General features: G+C 43.4%; 1 protein-coding gene across 1 annotated transcript in view; it reads right to left on the bottom strand.

Annotated features, from left to right (window-relative positions):
- The window catches only part of agbl4 (AGBL carboxypeptidase 4), a 267,276-nt gene that overhangs the window by 101,669 nt on the left and 139,483 nt on the right, over positions 1-26,124 (bottom strand). The window contains exon 5 of the mRNA XM_052072858.1: positions 23,173-23,389. Within this exon, the coding sequence (XP_051928818.1) occupies positions 23,173-23,389 (217 nt within the window). The remainder of the gene's footprint in view (positions 1-23,172; positions 23,390-26,124) is intronic.

Genomic DNA, 26,124 nt, shown 5'->3' with positions numbered 1-26,124 from the left:
AAGAGAATGTTTGAAGGATTTTTTTCCTACTGCATAGGTAGAAAAAAAAAGTTGCATAAAAATGACCATTGAAGGACAGCACAAACTTGCTGAATAAGAAACCGACATTAAGTGCAATAATTCGACAAAAAATACATTTCGATCCATCCATCCATTTTCTGATCCGCTTTCTCCTCACAAGGGCCGCAAGGGTGCTGGAGCCTATCCCAGCTGTCTTTGGGCAGTTGGCATCGGCTCTAACCTTGAACCTTTCGTCAGCCAATCACAGGGCACATATGGACGAACAACGATTCGCGGTCACATTCACACCTAGGGACAATTTAGAGTGTTCCAATAACCTGCCAGGCATGTTTTTGGAATGTGGGACGAAACCGGAGTACCCAGAGAAAATCCACACAAGAGCACAGAGAGAACATGCAAACTCCACACAGGAAGACCAGAGCCGGAATCGAACCCTCCACCTCTGCACTGTGAGGCGGACGTGCGAACCAGTCGATCACCGGGCCGCCCATAAATTTCTATGAATTTTAATATTAGTGAGATAGAGGGATAGTTTGTCCTACATTTCATTCACAACAAAGACACTACAGTCCACAACTGCCAATTCACAGTAGAGCACCCGCAGACTACTTCAGATAAAATAATATATATGTATATTTTTTGGGTGCCTATCTCTGCTTCCTGGCTTTTTTGTTTGCCTCGGGGCTCTGAACATTTCTCATGCATATTTGCACACCCCTTTTACTTATGGCCACTTCTCTACACCTATTATCCCGTTCAGACATCCCTACGAAAGATGCACAGAGAGGCAACCACACACAACAATTAAATGCATTATTTAATATGTGGATGTCTTGAATGTCCATGGCAACACTGTTGCCGGTGCCACCGGCACCGCAGGACGTCAAGTTCAGTGCAATGCCAGCCGTGGCAAGGTCTCCTCGCCTTCCCTGCAGTTTTGGGTAAAATCTCCTGAGGTCAAAGAAAACAGTACCGCGCCGCATCTGTAATCACCTTAGCTACATCCAGGCTCAGATTCAAGCTCAGGCCTTTTCATTTCCTGTGCTTTCAATTTGTTTTCACAGCAGTTTTGAGCAAATTGAATTTGTTAATTAAAGCGGCAAAATGAAATGCTGAGCATTATTGACGAGATGCTAATTGGGTTAGTGTGGAAATTAGACATAGGGGGTTGGGGGGGGGGGTGAAGTGTGCAGGGAAGGGGCTAATGAGAGGGTTGAGGGTGAGAGGGCGTTTTGGGGTTTCAGTAGGACAAATCACATTATGGAAAAGCGCAAGAAAGCCTCTATGTGCAAGTGTGTCCACTGCGGCGATATAACTGTTCTGTATTCCTAAAAGACAGATGAATCGTGAAAACAAATTCAGTAAGCCGACACAGTTGCTGACTTTGCAGGTTTAGTTGGCACAGGCCTCAATAATGGTAAAGCAAAATGGCAAATATGCCGTACACATTGAACAAACAAGCTTTCAAGGATAGGAGAAAGGTCCCCTCTGCCCCCAAACATTTTTTAAATTGCCACTGGTCAGCAGTCAACCGCAGGGCACCAAGTAGAATATTTTACGAGTACTTTATGTAACACCTCTTTTTGTTTTACTTCTACAAGAACACTTCAACTAAACACATCCACAAACATACACCTTTTTTAGAAATACATGGAACAGGGAGTACAAGAATACAGTAACATTGAGCATACAAACTAGTTTCCATGACAGGATTGTGGGCATGAGAGAAAGATTCACCGACCATATCGTGAAGTACAAAAGCACCAATGAGAAACGTGCCGCATCGAAGATCGTGTTGACTTTTCAGCTTGCTTTTCAACATTGGGGTACTAATAAATTGGAAGTAATCAATCATGATCTGAATTGTGTTTTTATGGCGGGCTATTGATCGTGTAGTGGTTCATGTAGCAGCGGCTCCACAGCACTTCCAAATATGCACTTTGGTGGCTTCATTTTTTTTCTGTATACACTGTATACAGAAATACTTAGAATACTTACAGTAGAATACTTATTCAACTTAAGAAATCAATTGGTTCTGGAAGAAATTTCTTAAATCGAAAATTTTGTAAGTAGAGACACATTTTCCTTTTAAATGCCCCAATCCGTTCCAAGCCCCCCAAAATTCCCAACATAAAAGGTTTATAAAACATTACAATTCATCAAATATGTAACAAATACATGTTACAATTAGATTATTGGACAATAAATGAGAGTTGTGCATAATGTAACAAACAAAGAATAGAGTCAAGAATAAAAATCCTGCTCTTTCTCAGAAGTGTATTTTTGCCTGGCGTTTTGTAAAGAACGGACCCAAGGACGTTTGCTTTTGTCGGCTTTTAACAATCCTTCAAAAATGCCCAAGGCAAACATCAGCATAGTGAGTGTTGGCCTGACTGGTGAACACTTTTTCTGGGTGATTCACATTTACGTAAAACTATCGGAACACCTCATGGCCCGAGGTGCGAATGACGAGGACACTGCATAGACACATATCTATCTACACAAATAGACACATTCGGTAGAAGTTCGTCTTAGCAAATGGGATGCTCGGTAGTCGCCAATGGCAGAGCAGCTATAAATATGTTGCGTTCAGGAAACTCGGTGCTGCGATGAGCAGCCCATACTGTATTTTTACCTTTCGTATCTTAAAATTTCTTTCATAACAAGAGAGAATATTTTCCTGTGAGGCGGTTCGTAACTTGAAGATTTCTTATGAAGAGACGCTCGTAAGTGGAGGTACACCCCCCCGCCCCCACTCTGCCCCCACATTTGCTCATACATCCATTGGCGCATCACACGCAATCGAGTATTAAACCTCATTGAGTCCAATGAGCTTTGCTGAGCTCAGTACTGAGCCTTGTGTCTCCCTCCAGGCGTGTTGGCCCACTGCACTGCTAATGAGATGGATTCGCTTATTTGGTCATACGAGAGCCACCTGGATGAAGGACAGAGGTGTTGGGCTGGCAGGAAGATAAGGACTGAAGCCCAACGTGGGATCAAGGCGAGTAAAAGAAGCCTATAGACTTAGAAAAAGGCAAACAGAATAAGAGGGCAGTGTTTTGTTTTTAATGCGAGAGCACAGTGGGAGAGGAGACAGGGTGGGGTAATACGCGGAGGAGCAGTTGAATTAAAGGGGTGATTATGGCTCTAATTATAGAGCGGAACTTCATCGATAAGGTGTCAGACTTACTGGAATGGGCTGTATAATGTTGTAAATTCGCATAATTTGTGAATGGGGAGTGTTTATGGTAATAAATGTCGTCCATGGAAAGTGACAGACAAATCCCACTTGGCTTTACTGGGGTCAGTTTGGGTGGTCGATTTTCCACTTCCCGTATTGACGTCTTTACATATGGACGTTATTGATTCCTGTGAGATGGGGCCAATGGGAAAACGTACTGCAGCAAAGTGGAGACTGTGGAGTCACTGCAACGTGTTAAGGTAACATTAACCGGCACAATTTTGCTCACCGATCCTTTGATGCTCCAACGCAACCAGAGAGTATGCAGCTGTGGTGCACATCACACATGGCATCAAGTTGGAATGCAAGTCATCCTTGACCAGGTAATAGAAGCAGTGCATTGTAATACCTGGTTTTGTTAGCGTAGCGTGTTACTAGAGATGATTGTTAAGAACTGCTACGGTCAGTAAAGTCCAAGTACCGTCGCGTCCAAAAGGAAGTAAAGAAATCACGAACGACAATCATTGTGCAAACAACACTGAGCTCCCTAGTAGCTTATATTTCCTGCCCCTATTATGCATCCTCATTAATTTGTTATTGGATAAGGTATCAGCTGAACACAGCATTTTTATGTCGAGGGCTAAGACGTGCATCGCTGTTCATAAAGTGCAAATTAAATTTGGAAGGAGAGAAAATGCAAGTCTGACATTTTGGTTGTTTAACTTGCAATGTGTTTGACGGCAACGGACACTGTCATCCCTCCACTTGTATGTTTTGGACTGGCCGTGAACACTTGTTGACTGTTTTGATGTGGGCGTCTGTACACGGTGTTTGAATTGATTACGCGAGTCAACGCGCAGTCTTTCACAAGGTTACGCTGGTGTCCTTGAACCATGCTGTCAAACAGACGCAACACGCTGTGTCGCGTTTGGACCAAATTTCAATTTGGAACACTTGTCTCCCATAATAACCCATTTGGAGAGGGCGAATTTGAACCCTATTCATAGACCCCCCCCCCCCCCTGCCCCCCCCCCGCCCGCCCCTCACCCATTAGCAAATGTCCTCATCTAGGAGAGTGCACTCGGCAATGCTTATCAACCTGAAAGGGATTGAATTGTTAGGTGCCACTGTCTTTCATGCTTCCAGTAAATACATCTATCTTGTTCATAACAATTTGCGGCTCTGTGTTTGGCAATCCCTCCCCAAAAAGGGACACATTTGCAGGAGATATGAGAGCTATTCTTTTGAAAGAGCTGATTACAGCAGACACCATCTTTGTGGCGCACACAGCTGCCTGCCTCATCAGAATACCTAATATTCGGATGGAGAGGCCCTAAGTACCTGGCAAACCCAAGTAGATAGGTAACAAAGAGCCTATTAAATAACAGACAGAGTGGCTCTAGGAGGTAGTGGTGTTGAGAGGAGGTGGGGGGGTGGATGGGAATTAGTCTTTTAGCTCATCACACACTCAAAGATGAGATCACCCAGAGTTCCAATTAAAATTCTCATAGCCGTGGAAGGTGGTAATTTTGATCTGAGGAAGAGTGGTAAGTTGAATGTGGAAAGGGTGCGCAACACAAACTGACCCCTCGCTCACTCCCGCCGCTCATTCAATGGAAATCAATGCTATCTGTCCAACAGGGGAGCTGCTCCTTGCCCTTGTTGTGCCCTCAAATTCATGAAGCAGACACCTTCTTTTACTAAACATCCCACTGTGAAAATATAAAGCAGCAATCAAATGTGAGCACACGCAGATATGTTACCATAACGTTCAATGGATTTTTACACTTCCTGCTTTGCAAAAAAACAAACGAACAACCCCCCCCCAAAAAAAAACATGAATAAATAAAACTTTAATTTAGAATAAAACAATTATACTACAGCACTGTTAAGCTCAATCAAACTGCAAATTTGTAAAATGGTCTCTAGAAGACAGTGTTCTGGATATGATGATCGATTATTATATTTTTGGTTTTGTTTTGGTTTACATTTGGTGTGAAGTCACATACCGATGATGTATTTGGAATAAAATATAATTAGAACATTTCAAAACCCGTGTTAAATCGAATCCCATTTTGATGATGGGTGTGCAGGGTCAAATCTGTAATAGCAAACCAAGCGCAGGAAAATGCCATTAAGTATGTTCAGACATTTTTATCAATGCCGAATCCCATCAAGTCAAGCCATCAGAACACTTTAATCGGTTGTCTTATGCATAATCATATTACATTTTCTTCCCATGGGTTCAGAACAAACTTCAAATGAGAAGGAAACATTACCTCCTTTTAACTGCTACGATCGATTCGTAATGGCTTTGCAACTGATTGATTTTGTTATTGAAGCCAATGGTGGAGGTCGTTTTGCAGATCAGCTGCGATTGACTAAATTTCGCTCAAACACCAACCGACCAACTGTTATTGATAGAACCACCCATCCGTCCATCCGATCACCGAAGCACACAATCAAGGTCGCAAACCAACCCAGCAAACAACCAACGCCAATGAAGTGAACATCAATTCACTGACAAACCACACGGCCAATTGGGTTAGCAGCAAGCAGGTACCGGTCCGCGGCCCCGGGGCTGGGAACCACTGACCTAACTGAGCAACCATTCCAAAAAAAAAAACCAAAACAAAAAAATCAACCCTCTCATCAGCCAACTCAGTGACTGTCCAACCCACGCTGCCCAAAATGAAATCAAGAGCAATAGTCCCTCTATTTGCTGTGAGGAGTGAGGTTAAATGAAGTCGTCTTTTTGATTGCACATTGCACACGTAAACAAGCCTCATTATGTACAACAGTTTTTACAGATTACATTGTAGTTGAAAGGGGTTGTTGGAAGGTGGAAGGGAGGTCAAATAGTAATTACATGTGCTCTCTCTCACTCAAATTGATCTTTTGTTTTGCTCGTCATGTCTACCGCGCGGTACTTTTATTTATCTCGCCATCTAATAGTCATTGCTCCTTGTGCTCCCACTCTCTTGCATTTCCCCTTTTCTCTGTCCTTTTTTTACAGCTCATTACCCCAAAACAATTATACGCTAGTCGAAAGCCTCTCAGTGGCAGCCTGCCGCTTCTTGTGTTGCTGGCTAAAATAAAAGCACTCAGTGCGGAGGCAAAGACGATGGATCGCGGTGTCAACACCAAAGTTATCATCACCTTGCTTGATTTATTTTTCTGCAGTGCCCCCCCGCCCCCCTCCCTCAAACGCACTTTGCAAACACACACAAAGACACCGACGTGCAAAGTTTTCTCACGTGAGAACGCTCGGGGTGGTGTTAGCGGCTCAACCGAATGACCATGATTCTGATGTAATGTCTTCACCAAAGCGGTTCAATTCAACGATCACTTTTGGAATGTAAGTGAACGGTGATACATTTGTGCTCAGATAACCCTGCCGCAAAACAGAAGGGGAGATAATTACATTGAACATTTGTGAGACCGCTTTCTTATGTCCCCGTTGGCCTTCTCCTTTTGTCCAATGAAGAGGGCAAAACAACAGTCAAGCCTCATCTGAGACTGCAATTGGTATGCATTGTCTAATTAAAGTCATGAATTTTTTTTTAAAGTGTTGGGATTCAAAGAAGCACACGAAGTATAAATATCTTGGGGTCAAAAATGAAGACTTCTTTCAGTCTTTCCAAAGGCTAAAAGAACAAAAGCTTTGATTGCCATGAATACACTCCAATTAATAGGCCAGAGATCCTGTGCTAATTTCTTGTTCTTATTCTTCCCACATGAGCAAAAAAAATCGAAACTATTTACTTTTCACCATAGTTGATGGTTAACATGCAGCCAATGTTAATATCCTCTCTTTGCTCCGGTGTGTTCGCCGACAGAACTTACAAAGATGCAACACAGAGCTGCACTGATGATGGCAAACCTTTGCTGGGATCAAACACTCAAAGGAAGCGTGCACAGGGGCATCTCCAAGCCCCTTGCCACAGAGGGACTCCCTTCATAAAGCGGTTGCTCCTCATGCATCTCTTTCCTTGCCCGTCTTCATCTCATCAAGCTGTACTGTTTGAACCTCACTTCAGATAACCTTTTAATAAATTAAGAATAGTTTTCAGTGGGTGGTTTAACTATGAAAAAAAAAAAAACAAACGGTGAATTTATCTGTGGAATGAAGACAACTCTTTAGGCAAAGTAAATCCAACTAGCCGATTGAATCAGCATGTCATGTCACTTTTCAGTTTATATGGCTTCAGATAAATCTGGAATCTTAAGGGTTAAAAGAGATTTTTCATGATAGTACAGAAAAGGGAACACTCAATGTGCAATATCACGTTTAAAAATACGGAATTCAAAGTGTCAGGAGCAACATCAAGCAAACTTTACGAAATCAATCACTCTGATAAATATGAGGAAGCCAGCGCCCACATGAAAATCACGTTTCGTTTTATTTCACTCGGCATAGGGGTGTGGCAATAGGATGCACATACACAGTGTATGGCCGTCCCAGGTAACGTTGCGTTAAAAACTTATGACAGACACCCCGCACCCCCCACCACTCCCCTCTGGGAGATATGACCACCAAATGTCACAGCTTTGAAATGAGCCAAGCACATAGAAATGCAGAGTTTAAAGGATTTTTTAGAGGCTCCAAAATTGCATTGCTGAATGGAGCGTACAGTATATCGCAATGCCTTTTTTTGAAATTTCAACAATGTTCACACAAGCAGGAATACATTTTCCTCGCTGCCTTTCGTTTCGCGGGAGCCGTGTGATTTGCACATGGGTGTCAGCTGGCAAAAAGACTAATTCATCTTGGGTTTGATAAATTACTAACCCTAAATTAATCGATTTGCCTGTACTACTCCCACGAAACGCAAACTCAACTGCGTTTAAAATCAAAAGAAACCTTTGCTAAATCAGGCCCGAGGTGGTTGTTTTGTTTTGTTTGTTTGTTTTAATCGAGTGAATCTCTGAATCTTTGGTGCTTTCTGTTTGTTCTTTTTTTTTTTTTAATCTAGCTGTCCGACAGATCAAAACGCGGTCAATGATGCTCCCGAAATGAACCCTTTCATGCACCCTGTAACCTGATAACATGATAAGCTGTCCGCCGTCACTGAAAGAGTTAAATAAAGATGTGTTTAAAAAAAGTCCATGATCACGTATCTTATTGGGCGTGTAACACATGCGTTGTGGACACAAAGCATAATGGCAAAAGACACCTACCGCTAACAATTCAAGCGGTTCAACTTGAGCATCAACAGTCTCGTCAGCCAGCCAGCCGAGAGCGGTCGGTGTCAGGGATGAGACAAGGCCATAATCCAATTCTGGATTTTACACGGCGTCATGCCTTTGCATTTGACAGCATGATTGATGTGTATGCAAATGTGCTTTGAGGAAGGCTGTGAGCGGCAAGTTAAAGCAGACATTTAGGGCTGCCCGCTTAAAGATGAATGCAAGGGAGAAAAAGGAGGAGAGGAGAAATGAATTCAAAATAAAGACAACGATTGATCCGTGAAAGAAAGAAGACGGACAGCACAAGAGGCTCGCACGAGACGTCAGCTACCTCTCGAGCATCGTTTCGAATTCATTGGGAGGCCGTTTGACAGCTTCACAAAGGCGGACTATGGGGATCTTTATCGGACATGTTCCAAACGGCAAAAGGTTACTGCTTTTTTAAGTACCCTTCCTATTGTCCTTCCTCACCCTTGATCCCATTTTCCCTGTGCCGTTCTATAATTTTATAGAGATGAAAGCAGTGAAGCCAAGACTTTTATGCAGAAGCCGATTTTCCCGAGGACCATGTGCTGTGTGTAAAAGTGCGTAACAGGCATACCTTGGGCGAAACACGTGAACCTTGAAATTTAGCAACTTCGGTGGGTGCCTGAAGTGGGGAATCTCAAACTTGCTCACCTGTTTCCACAGCAACCGAGGAAGAAGGGGGAAAAGGAAGAGGCACTATGTCTCGTTGCTCATACAAACATCTTACAATCATCGGTCATCGGGACGAGTCCTTCTTTTAGAACTTGGTATGCGGGCACGAGTCTGCATAAGCGGCGGGCCGGATGCATTTATTTTCTGTCCTCCATGATGGACAGTGGTGTTGATGTTGACTTGAACTGATCGGGGAAAGTCCATCGATTACTTTGATGCATTTGACAGGCGACTAGTTTGTGACACGAGCAACTTTTGAGGTAAATACATGAGTGATGTCCGATACGTGGCACTTCTACACCCGTTCGTGACCACCATTTAGCCTTATTTTGTGGACGCAATGCATCAAGTATCCATTGACTCATTTACTCGCCGTCAGTTTTGCGCTTGAAGCTACAGTTAGACCGCGGAGGAATAACGGAAGCCGCACTGCACTGAATGCTTCAATCAGAAAGGATGCTCGCAAATAGTAATCGAGGGATTCCGAGAGCAAGAAAATGAGCAAAAGCCAACTGCAAAATGAACATTGAATGTGTTGTGGCAACGCAAATGCAGCAAATGTAAATATGGTCTAGTCACCCGTACTAATTACTTCCACCCAACAATAAAGATTTCTAGCAGCTGAATTTTTACCCCACACCATATGCCTGTGTTTGCTGTAGTTTTGACAACAATACCTGCAATTCCCCGCAAGGCTTCCGTACTCACGATGGCGTGCACACGGGTTTTACAGTAGAGAGATATTTCATTTAAATTCCGTCTGTCACATTTTAATGCCATCTCCAAAGCATGAGGCAAACAAATGGAAACCAAAACAGGTTCTTTGATATTGTTGTCCAACCAGAAAAAGCAATGGGAAAACGATTCTTTAATTACCTGTGAAAGGTTTTTAGAGCATAAAGGAATAAGTCGGACAGAAAGAAACACCCTGACCCCCCCCACTCTCAACCCCCCCATGTCATTTGCTTCCCAGTGGAGACTGCACTCTGTTCTGCTGAGGCTATGATGAAAACCAGGCCACAATTCTTTTCGTGAGCCCGAGACCTGTTCAAGACAATCAAGTGACTGAACAGAGGCACTAAATCATAAAATGAAGGTGCAGAGGTGTCCAGATGAAGAGGCATGGCACATTATAAGGGAGACAGAGATACTGGCATCCATCTCCCTTATGCACTACAACTTAAAAAAAAAAAAAAAAAAAAAGATGAAATATATTTTGTTCATCTGGGGAGTGAAGAACAATGAAGAATAGCGGAAAAAAATAAGAAAGAGTCTGGAATGGGAGCAAGGTGGGTCCATGATTGGGAAGGCGTGAGAAGATCAGCCGCTTGGCTGGAGCAGTTTGTTATCGAAGCTCTACAGGACCCGCCCGGGTGTGCGGAGCTGCTGGTCCGATTCAGAGGGCCTGAGCCGGGGGCAAGGTGAAGAGTCAGAACCCGAACCTGAAGCATTCAGTGGAAAGGCCATTCGATAGCGGAGAGCGCAGAAGGGATGGTGCTTGCGTGGGGGAAATTCCACGAGGAAACTGGAGAAGTGGCAACGTAAATTAACATGACTTGGCATAGAAGGCCATAACGCCTTCATTCCTGATAACGGTACACTTGAACAGCCATCCTGCAACGCGGAATAAGTAGATGAGTAGATTTGAGAGCTCATAGCACGGAGCGAGGTCGAGGACTCATTGTCATGTGACTTGCTTCGTTGAGAGTTCCCACACGCTTTGTCGAGTGCTGAGGTTTGTGACTCAAGGCGAGGATACCACTGCAGCACGACGACAGTCGTTTCCTAGAACCGTCACCTGTCTATCAACCTCAGCCGATTGACTCCATTCAATCCTCTCTATCTCAATTTCACGGATAAGCCTTGTCCTGATCACGCAGCACTTTTTCGCTCGCAGTCTTGTTGACGACAGAGACCAAAGCTGCTTTCTGAAAACGTCTAATAATTTGCAGCGATATCTCTTAACTGGTTCAATTTATTATTGCAGAGACAATCTATGTGATGCAGACATGACAACGCCATCACGGTTCACCAGAAAAGCACGGGTCCACAAAAGATGTCGCTTGTTTGTGCCAACATGCAGCACTGCTTCAAACAGCAGAGTTTAGACTATGTCGCTGATGCAGGCATCATGTCCAGGTTGACATTTTTGAGGTCAACGTGAACTCTATCATGAATCCAGGTTGCGACTCTCTCAAGTAATTATTCATCGATGTATTTCATCAATTGCTTTGCAAATCTGCAACCTAGGCTGAGGTTCAGCGCTCAAATCTCAATTTTGGCTTCCTCCCTCCTTCCAAGACGTGCATGTGAGAATCTTTAAAGGCCATCATTTGTTGGATCTCGCTAAAGTCAGAAGGGGATAGGCTGAAGGTCACCTACGACAATGAGGACCATCACGCTAGAAATTGATGTTTTTTTTTGTTTTGTGGCAGGCATATTGCACCATAGCGAGTACCAGCGGCGTGAGGTGAGGTTCATGGTTGGTGAGGCACTGACTCCTTTAGTGTCACATTTACAAATATATAAAGCACAAAGAGTCGCTTATTCAATTGGCTAAACATTATATTTGCGACATGCAGATATACGGCAAGCAGCACGAGCCAGTTGCATGTATCAACCCAGTTTGTGATGATTGCGCAATGCAATGCGCATTCAGAGGTGAGGCTGTGCCTCACCTGCCTCCCCTGACCGCACGTCCCTGGCGAGTACCTACCAAATGTAAATTCACTCTTTTATTTTCTTCTATATTGTCCTCTTGATTTAACCCTTTCAGGAGCAGCGATTACTTGGATTACAAAGGACAGCTAATCATGTTATCGCGTTACAGGGTGAATGAAAGGGTTCATTCAAAACAGTACCCTTCTGGGTTATTTTTTTTATACGTTTACACATTTCGAGTAGTTCAATACCTGTATTGTCAGATTTATCAGTTGAAAAAAGACATACTGTATGAAGACAGATTATTTTGAGAGAGTCAAAAAACAGAAAAAGGCACCGATTCCGTGGAGAAGCCCATTTCTGGATTTCCCCATATTTCCTCAAGTTCCCTGCATCATTCGGATTTGATTAGGAAAGTGAGCATGTCAAAAGGCTTGCTGTCTGCAAGTAACTTTCGACAACTTCTGGACATGGCGGATATGTGTTCAGACGTTCTAGGACGAGGGAGAAATGGCGCGCAGTCATGTAGAAAGAGAATGCTGTTAGTGGCGTTATGAACAGGCTCCTGTGTTTTGCTCCTTCCTCTCAGCTGAGTTATTCAGAGCATGGCGTCCTCAAGATAGAAAGGCGGGCAGACGGAGGCGCCACGCCACCCTTCTTGCTTAGAAATATGTTTTTTGCCCATTTAAAACAAATTAGGTTTCCCTCAAAGAGAATTTTTCAAGCATGACTGCCTTGAGGAGAGCGAGCAACTCTCTTTTCATTAATTTTCATTCTTTCCCCCTGAACAAATGATCTACTGTATAGTTTGTTCTGCATTCCTCTCCCTGTCATTTTCCCCCTTCTAGTCTTCAACCCCCTCCTCCCCCCGCCCTTCCCTTGCCACCTTCCTCTCGCTTGCTGGTAAATTTGGGGCAGGCAATGGGAAGCAATTACACTGTCAGATAGGTGTTTTCTGATTTATTAAAAGCCTTGAATGCTATCTGTTTGCTTCTCCTCTTTGTTTCCCCCAAGGGACATGAGACGCCCGCCGACGCCCAAATGAGATGGAGTGAGCGCTCCCTCTTCGGCGCTCCATCCAAGAAGTCATATAGCAAGCGGGCAGAGTAAATATCCAGTGGCAGAAGAGGACAGATCGACGACTGAAGCGGCTGCAAGGGTGGCAATAGAAGAACCTCTAGAGACTTTGAGGCGCGCAACATGCAGAAAGAGTCTGCTGACTGCAGCACAAAGCTCATTCTGGCACGTAATCCTTCTTCTGTCCAATTTTTTTTCCTTTCTTTGCCAACCATCCATCACGCACCAAATTGCTCTGAGACTGATAGTTCGAAGAGTTTAGTAGGATATCATATAAAAAGTATGAAAATGGATGGCGTGACTATGACAGATCTATCCAAACGTCTAATTTGTTGACTTGTTCAAATAAATGCCGCCCATTTCTACCTCTGATATTTAAAGATAAATATTCAACATCCATCCATCCGTCCATCCATCCATCATGTTGCCCTCATTTTAGGGTCGGGTGTGAGCTAGAACCTATTCCAGCGATTTTTTGGCCGACAGGCAGGGTACATAAGTCAATCACAAGGCACGAGGAAGCAAACTTGAAGTCCCTGTAAAGTCACAATAAATGTGTCTGGTAAATATGAAACAGCACAGAGAACAGTGTTGTTTACAACGTTGACAAATTGAAATTATTTTCCAAGCAGTCAATGTCTCCGCTGTCCAATGCTGTGGGCGTGTCCGCGAAACGTGTGTTATCACTTCGCAATTTTCTGATCCGCTTATCCTTACAAGGGTTGCGGAAAGTGCTGGAGCCTATCTCATCTGTCTTGGGGCAGAGGCAGGTACAACCTCAACTGGTTGCTGGCCAATCGCAGGGCACACGTAGACAAACAACCATTCACACCCACAACAACACCCGAGGGACAAGTAAGTGTTCCATTAGACCTACCATGCATGTTTTTTTTTTTTTGGAATGCCAAAGGAAACCTACACAGGCCTACACAGGCACGGGAAAACATGAAACCTCCACATCGGAAGCCAACTCCAAGGAATTTCAATGAGTTACGTGTATTTTGCAGAACTACGCACACACTAAATCAATTTCGGGAAACGTTTTTGTACAGGCCAAACAAGAACTCATTCAATTTTATTGTCGTTTCTCGATCACGATCACTATGCCACGCTCACACTGTATTTCAATCCTAATTATGGCCAATAGTACGAAAACCACTCGTTAGCTCCAAATATAAAACATTGAAAAGTACAACGGAAAGTACAGCAGTAACTGAGTGTGACTTTCTCATGCAGTGTGATGACACGAAACTAAACTAATTCATTGCATGATGTTCATAACCTTGTCATATGTCGGGACTATCGTAAACCGAGGACCCCTGGTACAGATATTTATGATCTTTTCACCATTTCATTACAGTATGTCCTTTTCCCTGAACCACAAATTAGCCTCCTAACCTACCACAGGGACAAATAAAAATAAAACACTCGTCCGCTTTAAGATTTAACGTTACCCAAGAGGTGAATTGCCTGCTATGTTTTTTTTTGTATATGTTCGGCTTCACAATAAGCACCATTAAGTCAGACACGAAAGATAATTTTTTAGGACACAAAAAACAGAGCAGGTCCTCAATTTACGATGGAGTCAACCTATGGCTTTTGTTACCATATTTTCTTTTTCATTTGAGCATTTAAAGTGTTTTTCATGCAAATATTTACTTGTAGTTTGTAAAGAATGCTCCGATTTATGTACAAAGTCAAGTTATGGTGATGTCGTAGGAACAGAAAAATCTGCCATAAAATCGAGAACAGCCTGTACGGCACTCAGCGATTTGGAAAAAAAAAAATCGAACTTTTGTTTTGGTACAACCTTGACAGAGGTCTGCTCGAGACGTGCTATTAGCTGTCGTCCTCCTTGCGTAAAGACAAACAGAGAGAGAAATTGCGCAGCAAAGCCATTAAAGTGGGAATAGATTGCAATTTCCTAAATAAATATTATCTCTGTGTGAATCATCCAAAATCTGTATGCTTTTGCGTCGACATTATAATAAGGGTCAACAAGGGGTCAGCACGCCATCATATCGGAAAGCTTCACCTGTGACATTTTAATCTCTTCATCCCGCAAATTCCTCCGCATGCCATTGACTCGCTCCTTCGACACCCGCAAAGTTTAACACACCGCAGGCATGCGCGTGTCCCCGCCCCGCCCCGTCGCAACAAGCGACGCGTTTTACAACCGTGATTAATGCACTCCCCAGCTACTCCTGATCCTCACCCCCTCTCCCTCATTACGCCGCTCTTCATCGCCAGAGGAACGGCAGGGAGAGAGATGCGAATGTGGTGATGCGTAATAAAGCCTCGGGAATCCGGAGAGATTGGGGGGGGGGCGCAATCCAGTGGTTGCAGATAAGAGGCCGGGCTACATACTGTCGATAGTAAACCTGCTTATCTGCCGTCATGACGAATCACCCTTCTTAGTCGTCCGTCTGGGGCCAAAACAGCTCAAAGTTTTTGGTTGCTCCCTCTACCTCCCCCACCCCCGCCCCTCAAATCATAGCACAAACAAATGAAAGGCTCACATCTAAGAAACGTGTGATAGAATAAGGGCCACTCACTAATGAAGAGATATAAGCAGAAAAACAAATGGCTGCCAAGAATCCAGTAATGATGCCAAATTCTGTTGCCGAGGCGCTGGGGGCAGCGATAAACATATTATGAGATGATAAAGAGGGCTGTTTTTTTTCCCCCTTAAATCCAAATACCTGCTATTTGCTGTGGAACATATCCCAAGGCAAAGAGAGACATGTGCTTATGGTGAGTTAAAAAAAAAACCAAAAAAAAGGAAAGGAAAAATATCAGCTAGGTAATATAACTGAGCTCTAATGAAATTTGGATCCACTGATGAAACGAAGACGACTTGACTATCGGTGCGTCTCCCCATTTGATTATCGGGACAGCGCTTATGCATTCGTGAACTGTCAAGACATTGAAAGAGAAAAATTCACTCTTGATCTGTTCACCGCCGAGTTTACTTAGTTGAGTGGCAGCAGCTTGCTTATGTTTACTTGAATGCATGCTAACAAAGCGAAGAAACCGCTCTGTAGGTGGGCGATTAAACATCTCACATCTGTACCCCTCAGCAAAGACATCTGTCTCCCGTGTACATTAATGAATACAGATATCTGTTTACTCCTTTTAACTTTTTTTTTACACCCCCCACTTTCAATTCCCTTTGCATCCAGCCACCCTGCACTTTCTGCTCAGTGGCACAACACAAAGAGGATGTTCACATCAATCAAGTGGTCTAACGAGGCAGTCATCACCTCATCCACATGATAAATGGCTGATTGGCTATTCAGGCACTGGCCTTTGTAGGAGACCGCCAGCTGGAGGGCTCTCGTCATTGCAAACCAATCATGGAGCCATTCACAGAAGAGAGCGCCAGTGTCAAGATCTCGGCTTTCAGAGAACGCTGCCATTAATTATTGACGGTTATTAAAACTGGCAATTTGTCACAGAGAACGCTGCCATGTTACATCTTGGTTCTGTCGAGATGTGACTCTATTGGTTTTGCAGACTGAAGTCAGCTCTGACACGCGTGACTTCAGGACGGCGCTTCATTGTCCAATCCAGGGTGGAAACATACTTGTGTTCAAGGGCCATATTTGACTTTTTATGGGATTATGGGTAAGATAATGCGTCGAGTGTAAAAAAGAATTTATTTCCAAGATAATTTATTTTATTTTGTAATATTGTCTTTCAAGACCCACAATATGTTGTTCTGTGACAACGTCAGCAACGAACCCACTAAACAAGAAACATTAGACTCTCTTCTCTGTACGTTTCTAGAGAACATGGTTTGGCTTTGCCAAAAACACTGGCTTTTGAAAACAAAGTCGAGAAAACAAGGTACCTGTTTTTGCTAATACAAAAACATGTCAAGCACAACAGTGACTTTGAAGCTAGTCTTTTATATAAATTATGAAAATAACTTCAACTTACAGAACAAGAAAAACCGTGGTTGAGAAAGGGCTTTTGATGGCAAAATAATTTATTTACAGGTGTACAACTACGAAAGGCACGAGACTGACTCGGCGCATTGTTTGAGTTGAACCTCAGAGGTACTTCTCATTTACTCAAAGTTTTGGACTCGTGGGCAGTGTGGTGCCGTGCATAGATGGAGTCCACATGTAGAATGAGAAGCAAAGAAAGTTGCAATTCAACGCTGTTAATATAACGCGTTCTTCAGAGACTGAGAAGAATTTGTGCCTTTGAGTAGTGTTATCTGACTCGTGTGTTGCCAAGGCGTTTGGGTATGAATATCGGTTATTTGACATATTATCCCTCCTGAAGTCAATGCTAATTTCCTGTTAGCATTAGCAGCTCGCAATGTTTTAAAAACGAAGCATGTTTTGTATTTACACAGACAAGATATGTAATTATTTTTGTTTGCTTAGTTTTACAATTAACTCCAATGTGGGTGTCACTTAACAGCTTGCTACACAACCAACATGGTGGATTCGGGGTACATTGGGTATTTGTAAACGCACCGCATCGTTCAGCATATTTTTTTTTTTTTTTTTTTTTTTTTTTTCCAAGATGGCGCCAGAGTAGGCAGCCTTCGGCAAGTGCTCTTCAAGAGCCTTGCTTTTTTGTTCTTTTTTTGTGTTTTTGTCTTTTGTTTTGTCACGTTGTTTGTTGTTTCATCGTGCGGACCTGATATGGACTGTTTTCAGCGCTTTTTGGCCACGACATTCGTCAAAGGAGCAGTATCTGTGCTTGGTGGTTGCGCCTTCTCGGCAGCACGCCTGTACCAGCACAGATTTTGATTGGGAGGAATGTCGGCGCCATTGACTGTCGGTGGACAGACCTGGGGCACTTGTGTTTTTTGCGCCAGTAATGGGCAGCATTTTTCACAACCCCGATTTGTTCAGTGGCTATGTCGGCGCTGTTGGACAGTCGGCGTTGGTGCGGCTGGATGGATGGCCGCTGAAGTTGAGGATGAGGCGAGAGGAGCGTTGGCGAAGAGCGCCGATGCGTATTTGGAACCGTGAGTCGCCGCTTGGAATTGAAATGGATTTCCATGGGACAGGAGAAGTGAACCAATCTCTTTTTTCATCAATGGATGCTACAGCTTCTTGTTGACTTTGAAACATAGCTTGTAGCCGACGTGTGCACATTTTGAGCATGACGTCTCTGATCCACTGGTTAAAGGACGCTTTGATTCTCTCCTCTTTCATCTCAAACCGCTTCAAACAACAAAGCGTGTGACGGAAAAGTGGTTAGGACTGCACGATTGTCCGTGTTTTATGTTATGTGTTGTGTTTATTATTTTACTTTATGTTAACTGTTTTGTAAAGCGCTTTGTTACAGCTGCCGCTGTTGTGAAAGCGCTATATAAATCAGCATGTATTGTATTGTATTGTATTGCATATCAACGGATTTTTCTTTGATTATCATGTTTTAAAGATTGAGAAAAGCCAAAATCGAAATCACGCTTACATTTCAAATACCGATAATAGTTCAGCCGTACTTATACTGTACATACCGTGTTCGAGTATGATGTATCAAAACTTGTCAGATTTCCAACTCAGGATTTCCCTCCCTCAAAATTGATGTAAAAAGCCAATATTCTTTACCTAATCTTTAGCCTTTACTCCAAAGCTGTGCTGATCTCAAATCAAGTGATGCAACGTCACCATGGATCTGCTAATCATTACAGTGGTTTGCAAACCGAAAATTTAAAGTCAATCTGGCCAAGACTCTCTCCCATGCCTAGCCATTGAAAAATATACTTGGCAGTTATATGTGTCAATGGAATCCAGTTAACAGTTATATCCACAGCAGTAAATACGCTAGTATGTTTTTTTAAATGTATATGGACAAATACAGTACTTATTTTATAAAAATGTAGACCCATGATTACAAAGAAATGGGGAAATGAATGACTGAAAAAAATACTTTTGATAATAAAATATGCTCTGGGGGCCAGATTGAAGAACTGACCATTTCTCACCCCTGTGCTAACCAAATTCTAGGAGAAGCGATATTTTCCTCAATGCATCAATCCACTGGGGAAGTAGAAATGTAAGGATGTGTCATTAAGCCAAACCATGCTTGTAACATCTCATCTTGTCTCGTTATTTCGGAAGAAATTTCTTGTCGCGCTTTTGTGTCTGTGTGTGTGTGTCCATTCTTTGTCCGTTTACCTCCAATGTGGCTGCTGACCTTCTCTTCTCTCCGTGGTCGGAGTGGCTATTGATTGGATCTTGGCACATGGTGTACAAACACAGAGATAAGGGGCGGGAGAGGCAGAGAGGCATCCAGGCAGACATGGCCGCAGTGCCCACTCCACTCCTCTCCTCATTCTCCACATAAACACACACACATGCGCACAAATTGACAAAAAAAAGGTCTCTCCTTGAGAATCTACTCCCACTGAGCGCACACCCAGACATGGTACCTAAACACCGATAGCAGACGGGATTAGGAATTAAATTCAATCACGAGTGTCTAAGTGATGTTAAGTCACTGCGGCTGACACTGACCCTGAGCGGCCATTCACGCAAGACCGTTTAAATGGATCAAAAAAAAAGTTTTGTGGTGTTTTGGAGTTTGATAAGCATGGATGATATGAAGACTCAGATAACTGAGGCCTTGATGACCCTCCATCCCAATTTGCTTGTTAATATTTGATAAGAAATATCGTGAATTTTAATGTGTGCTGAAAAAAATTAAACTATTTCTTCGGTTGAACTTTATTTGTCATTTTATCTCTGATGGCTCTCAACATAGAACATCTGAAAGGAACGCAACTGCAAAGCGAAGTTTAGAGTGAGAGAATTGAAAGTGTAAGTAGAAGAGGCTAACAAACATCATTGAATTCATCACTGATAATTTTAAGTAAGCCACCAACCGCATAGAAGGTGATCTTTGATTCAATTCCTCCCAATTGCATAGCAAATGAATGTATGAATCCATACAAAATTAAAATTTAGACGGCACGTCGGGGTTGAGTGGAGTTTTTGTTAAAGGTGATATCGAATGACTCCTTTTTATTTTATTTTTTTTGACTGGCTCCAAGTCAACCTTGAGATCATATCGAAGATCAGAAATTGAAGTGCTGAATAAAAGTTATATCGCAACAAATTTTTGTTTTTGGCATTTCAAAACTCTGTTACATGAGTATAAAAATTCTCCCCTGGCAAAATCAGCCATTGTACTTCATCTCAGGTCTTTGCAAAAACCACATTGCGCATGCTAACTTAATATTTTTATAACTGCTTCTAAAACTTGAACAATGAACAAGTCAGAAGAGCATTCACACTTATTGTCACACCATCTCTAAGTAGGAGCTGGTCAGTCAAGACAGTGGATGACACGGACATCAGTGACAGTAAAACTGTTGAGGGAATATGACATCCATGCATGTTGGATTGGAGCTCAGACAAATTTCAGAGTGTGTGAGGACTTAACCCACCCTCAGGCCTCTCATTTACACCTACTTTCCACCCGGACTACAGGTAGAGTCTGCACTGTGTCAGAGGTGACTAATAGCGTAACAGCCCTGCCCTTCCCATTTTGGTGGGTGAGGGGGAGGTGGGGGGGGGGGGGGGTCAACTTGTGTTACTTGCGTCGTTCTCTCAGGCAGGTTTTTTTTTTTTTACACGGCACAATAAATTAAAAAAAAAGTCGACTGGCAAGTTGGCCAAACAAGGTGCCTTCAGTGGCCGTCTCTAGATAAGGAAATACTTGGAATAAAACGCAAGCATCCTTTTTGTGGGTATTTTGTTAGTATTTGAAAAGGTTTCTGAACATCAGTGCCTCTGGGGGAGGAAAAAGGGTGACTCAGATATTGTCAGGGGGAGCTACAAAAGAGAACGCTCAGACAGATGGGGATCGGGAGAAATAGGAAATGTGCAAGAGGGGAAAAAAGACACAAAAAACACTTCCCCCTGGGAGCATGTGAACCTGCTTCAATGCTTCATCTTTATGTTTGGTGTATGTAAGTGGGGTGTAAGTGTTTCAACACCCAACAGTTATAGTCACGGCGGTGTATTGGGTGACGGCATGCACTGAAGTGCTCTCAAAACGATTTGAAAATGAATCGACCATATTTGGACATACAAGGTTTCTGTTTGTCAGGGACGAGATGTACTGTATCTGCAAACATGTATTTTTAATAAAAATATAAGTGGACAGTGACTTCCCAAACACTAAAATGATGGAGGTGACGACTGATGTTTGAATCCGAATACGTCCCTTATAGACGACAAATGTTTTCATCCAAGTCTCCAAAGGCATGGCAATGTTCATGCCAACTATCGCAGTCTGAATTTCACTGCGAGGTTGGCGAGGACGTCGTTTTATGTCTGTGTAGGAACGTTCAGGATTTACTGGGTCATAAAGCTTCAACGCTACAATCAATCATCATTTTTTTTTGTTGCTCGGTTCATGTGCGGAAAAGCCATCTAAGATTGTCCAAATTCATCCTGAGTTACTGAACTTTTGTGTTCTCTTGTTATCGGAATGGCCTTTGTTGTCTCAATTGGAAAGATAAAAATGAGGCCAAAGTGAAGGAGAATCAATAATTGCGAGACTGACTTGAAATTTGTATTCAAATGCTGCTGGTTTGCCCTTTAGATTCATCCCAAACATTTTCTCGATCTCTCAATTAACAACCTCGCCGAAGTCGTCTTGGTCTGTCTCGCTGGATGTTACAAAACACATTTTGCAGTTTGACAATATAAAAGTACCGGTACCTGCCTCATGAAACGGACAGAGAGCAGCAAGTGCAAACAACACTTTCTGAGCAGATTTGCTTCATAGGAATACATTACAGGAAATAAATGGCTCAGTCGCCAAGAAGAATGCCAGCACAAATGGCCCTGGCGCTTATTTGCATCCTCGCAAGATAAGTGCAGCCATTAGAAGGTGAACGTGTCCCGCAAATGAGTCAGTCAGCCTTTGAAAAAAAAAAAAAAAGGAATAAATAAATAAATAAAACGGCACGTCTTTTTACAGTTTGATGTGACTAAAAAGCTCCCCTTGTCCCTTCCACTCTGACCTGTGTGAGTGTTTGGAGTTACATATGTGCATGAGATAGTGAGAGAGAAAGAGAGATATGGGGGGTGTGGGGAGGGGATAGGGATGGAGAGGCGGGGGGGGGGGGGGGGATTCCGGGTTAAGATGGGAGGGGTGCTGGTGGAGGGGTAAAAGGGAGATAGAGCAGACAGAAAGAGATATGAGGGGGCCGGGCCGTGCTGTCTGCCACCCAGGGCCCGGAGAACATAAAGAGAAAAATACGGCCATAAAAAGCTCTCTATGACTATGAATACTAATACTGCGCCAAACCAAGCGCGTCTGTCCTTTCGCTCTCACCCTCTGTCTCACTCAGACAAATGACGTGGCTTTAAACACGAAGCACAAATAGACGTAGAGAGAGCCTTCGTGCAAAAATGTTGTCGGATTTTGGATCTCTTTAATCGGTGGGAATCCACCTCTCAATTTTCAATGGCTTAGCTGGGCACTCTACATGCAGTAAATATTTGTTTAAAAAGCACAACTTCAAATGCAGTATTTATCGCTAAATGTGTGTCTAAGTGCAAACTATTTGACTATGACCAGACAAAGCCGAACTTGAAAACCTAATTTACAATCCTAAACCTTGTGGGAAACCCTTACCCTGTCTAATGATGCTAATTTAAAACCCAGGTTCTTACTAGATTTTTCAGGTTAAAAACTGTATATTGCAAAAAATGAAACTGTAATCTATGAGCTTCCAAACCTACTGATCAGTATGGAGGTTAGAAATCACCTTCAGCAAACACAATCACATATTTCAGGTGTCTAGCAAAATAGGCGTGAACTATTGAAACCATCATTAACCATTTCCATGTTGTGACTTCAACCGTTGCCGAGCCTTATGTCAATTTTATGGTCAGGTGCACCTTACAAATGGGGCTACTTTCATCGTTTTCGCCGTGAAGGCAAGCTTTCCTTGACAAATGTTTGCAGGACACAAGCAAAAGTGGTAATCTCTCAAGCATTTCTAATGACTTTTTCCCCGACAATTATTTGATAAGAGCAGACGAGACTGGAGGCGACGCGCATGATACACTAGCTGCGACTGCAGAGGTGAGAGCTCTGTGCATGACACATTGAGTCTCACACACACACACACACACACACGACTAGGGGGCTTGTAACCTAGCAGCATTGGTCATAATAACAAAAGAGGCTGACGTGATGACCACCAAGTGCACCCAAACTACCAATCTGGCTCTTTTTATTCCCAGTGCCTACTCACATTCACACACTCCACCCAAAGAGTGACCTCCCCCCTGCAGCGCTACCATGCGATAAACACCACAAGCACTTCATTCCCCCACCGCTTAACTCACCACACTGAGTCCCAGCTGCTCCCTCCGCAGGTAGGGAAGGTTCCTGTGCTCCAGGCTGGCGAGGTAGTGCTGCAGTCTGGAGTAGGTGTAAGGGTAGCAGTAGGCAAACTGGTACACGTCATCTTCTCGGTCGAAGCAGAAGGCAAAGGACATGACATAATTGCGCCGGTGGTCCGGGCAGCGGTAGTAGTACACGTTCTTGGCTGGAAGCCTCTGCCTGCAAAAGTCAAAGGAAAAAATGGGCAAATCAATCAATGGTCTAAGAATGACGCAAGGCGCAGTTTGGAATTGTAAAAGATGCATTCGAGAGTTTGAATGTTGTGTTTGGTGGCATGATAGCTCTTGAAAGCAGTGATATATAGTGAGTCGGGAGCATCCATATTTTACTCAACGTCGACGGTATATACCGCACATGATTGCAAGCAGCATTCACATAAAAAAAGATTAATAGTAAAAGGACATCATAAATGCTATCAGCAGTCGATGACGTTCATCCCGTTTATCTACCCGCGATGACATTCAAAGGCAGAGCTTGATATGTACCCAGTTGATCACATTTTCCTTTGTGTGACGGAATGTGTTCCAATACAGATGCCGAAAAAGATTAACTTGACTTTTATGAATTGCTTGACCGGAAAGGCCTGACGAGAAACACAATGCAAATTAGACAACTGTCTCCCAGTGCATAACTCTTCATATTATTAGACTCTAGCAATAGCGACATAGTGATCCGCTTCTGCCTTGGCAATTGTGCCATGTTTTTCGTGGTTCCATAAAGTATGATACAGTAGATTTCGAGGCACCTCGAAATGTTTCCCAATAACAACACCAGTTTTTTTTTTTTTTGTCACAGCAAGCTGTTATAAGTGCAAGGTTCGGTCGTCTGGCGTGTGGGTTCGAGTCACCAACTGCCGTATTTTCCGGACTATAAGTCACAGTTTTTTTGTATTTTGGCTGGGGGTGCGACTTATACCCTGGAGTGATTTATGGGTAAAATTATGAACACATTATTATATCATTTCACATTTTATTTTCACATTAAACCGCAAGAGACCATTCTTGACCTGTGTTCATAAAACCACAATGAGTCTGACATAAGCGACGTAGTAGAGCAAGCGCTGCGGGAGTTGGTGGAGTTGCTTTAAAGTGACACGGAGGATGAAGATTCCATTGGATTTAGTGATTTGGAGTGACATGGATGGTTTGGTGAACTTGTTAGAATGTTCTTTATGCTATAGTTATCGGAATAACTCTTAATATGTTACTTGAACGTACCAGGCACGTTCTCAGTTCGTCGTTGATGCGTCATGTAGCGTTAGCATATTGTGCACTTATTCAGCGTGTTGTTTTCCATTTTATTACTTTTTTTTAATTGCCTTTCAAGATGACATGTCTGTTCTTGGGTTTGGATTTGATCACAAATTTCACCCCAAAATGCGACTCCAGTGCGCCTTATGTATGTTTTTTGTTCTTCATTATGCATTTTATGGCTGATGCGACTTATACTCAGGAGCGACAGGAGCGACATCTTTTTTCTCTGAATAATCAGTTCAGTTGCATTTGTTGCTCCGCGTGTGATAGGCTGTGGGTTTCGGGATCGCGGTTACACCCTGTATCAGTTGCCTGAAAATCACAGTGCACAAACAAAAACAACATTCGCATCTCTGCACATTTTTGAGTCAGACGTGCTAACCAGCGGGCTAACACGTCGCCCCCTTTCAGAAAGAGACTGGATCTTGTTTTCACCGAATTGCATTTTCCTTCATCGTGACGACTTCCCTGGCCTGTGAGATGCACGCTGTGTCACCTATAGGCCGTGAGCTAAATAGAGCCAACTGCTCTTTGCGCCTCATGCTGAATCAATGGGGTATGGGGCTGGTATCACTGCAGTGCACACAGCTCCTCTGCTTCCGTGACATGTTTCTGTTCACACCCTTCATCCGTCTGACGTTCCCTTCCTCTCTCACTGTGTTTCCCGCTGACACCGCCGAGACAAAGTGTGAAGGGTGCAGCAGGCACACACGTGACTGCCTGCGCATCCATGCCCACCTTGTCACTTTTACCGCTTCCCTCCGTATATCTGCAGCACTGTCACTTTCAGAGGGTTCTGACGGTAAAAAGTCCCCCCCGCATGGGGAAAACAGTTCCGCCACAAAACGTTTCGCAGACGCTTGGAGAAAAGAGGATAAAGGAGGACGAAGATGACTGATTGATGGGTTTGGGGTGTTTGGATCAGGAAGGAAGGTGGTATGAGGAGATAAGGAGAAGATAAGAGAGTGGGGAGATGGCAGATCCGGGGTTGATATGCGGGAAAGGATGGCGGGTTAGTTGCGTATGTAGCGACTGTGGGATGGCAGGGCCGTCTGTAGTGAGCGAGCATTTCTGGCACCAGATGAGATGAAGATGGTATCGGGTTTGTGATAGGAACGGGGGCCTGACAATCAACAAACAGGACAGACGGCTCAGCGCTAACTCTCTGAACTTCTCTGTCTGACTCAGCCCAGAGGAAGGAAGCAGGGGAGGAAAAACAGTTTGATGTGTTTGTTCAAGCACATAATGTATCAAAATGGATGGCAGATAAAAGCCACCTTTAGATTTCGGTTCAGGATGGCCCTGCTTGTTCTTCTAATCCCTTCCTACTGTCAAATGCCGTGACCATTCTCTGTTTAAGAATAAAGAACTGCATTGTTTCAAGCGCCCCCCTTTAGGTAGCATAGCCCCTTCCTGCACCTGGAACCCCAATGGGACAGTGTGCACATCAATTATTTTGGTACCCTTTGTCACATTTGACAGTACTGTGCATAAACAAACTCAAAAGCTGAACTATTCACTCTGAGAAAAAAGGGATTGAGGTTAGAAAGTACATTGAGAGGAGAATAGATTTGCATGTGACTATCTTTGCAAAGTACACGTGCAGTGGGTGGCATATTTAATCAACAAGGCATCCAAAAA

The sequence above is a fragment of the Hippocampus zosterae genome, chromosome 8 (assembly GCF_025434085.1).
Source record: "Hippocampus zosterae strain Florida chromosome 8, ASM2543408v3, whole genome shotgun sequence".
Lineage (NCBI taxonomy): Eukaryota > Metazoa > Chordata > Actinopteri > Syngnathiformes > Syngnathidae > Hippocampus > Hippocampus zosterae.
The sequence above is the reverse complement of the archived record's forward strand: the minus strand, read 5'-3'. Positions and strand labels throughout refer to the sequence as shown.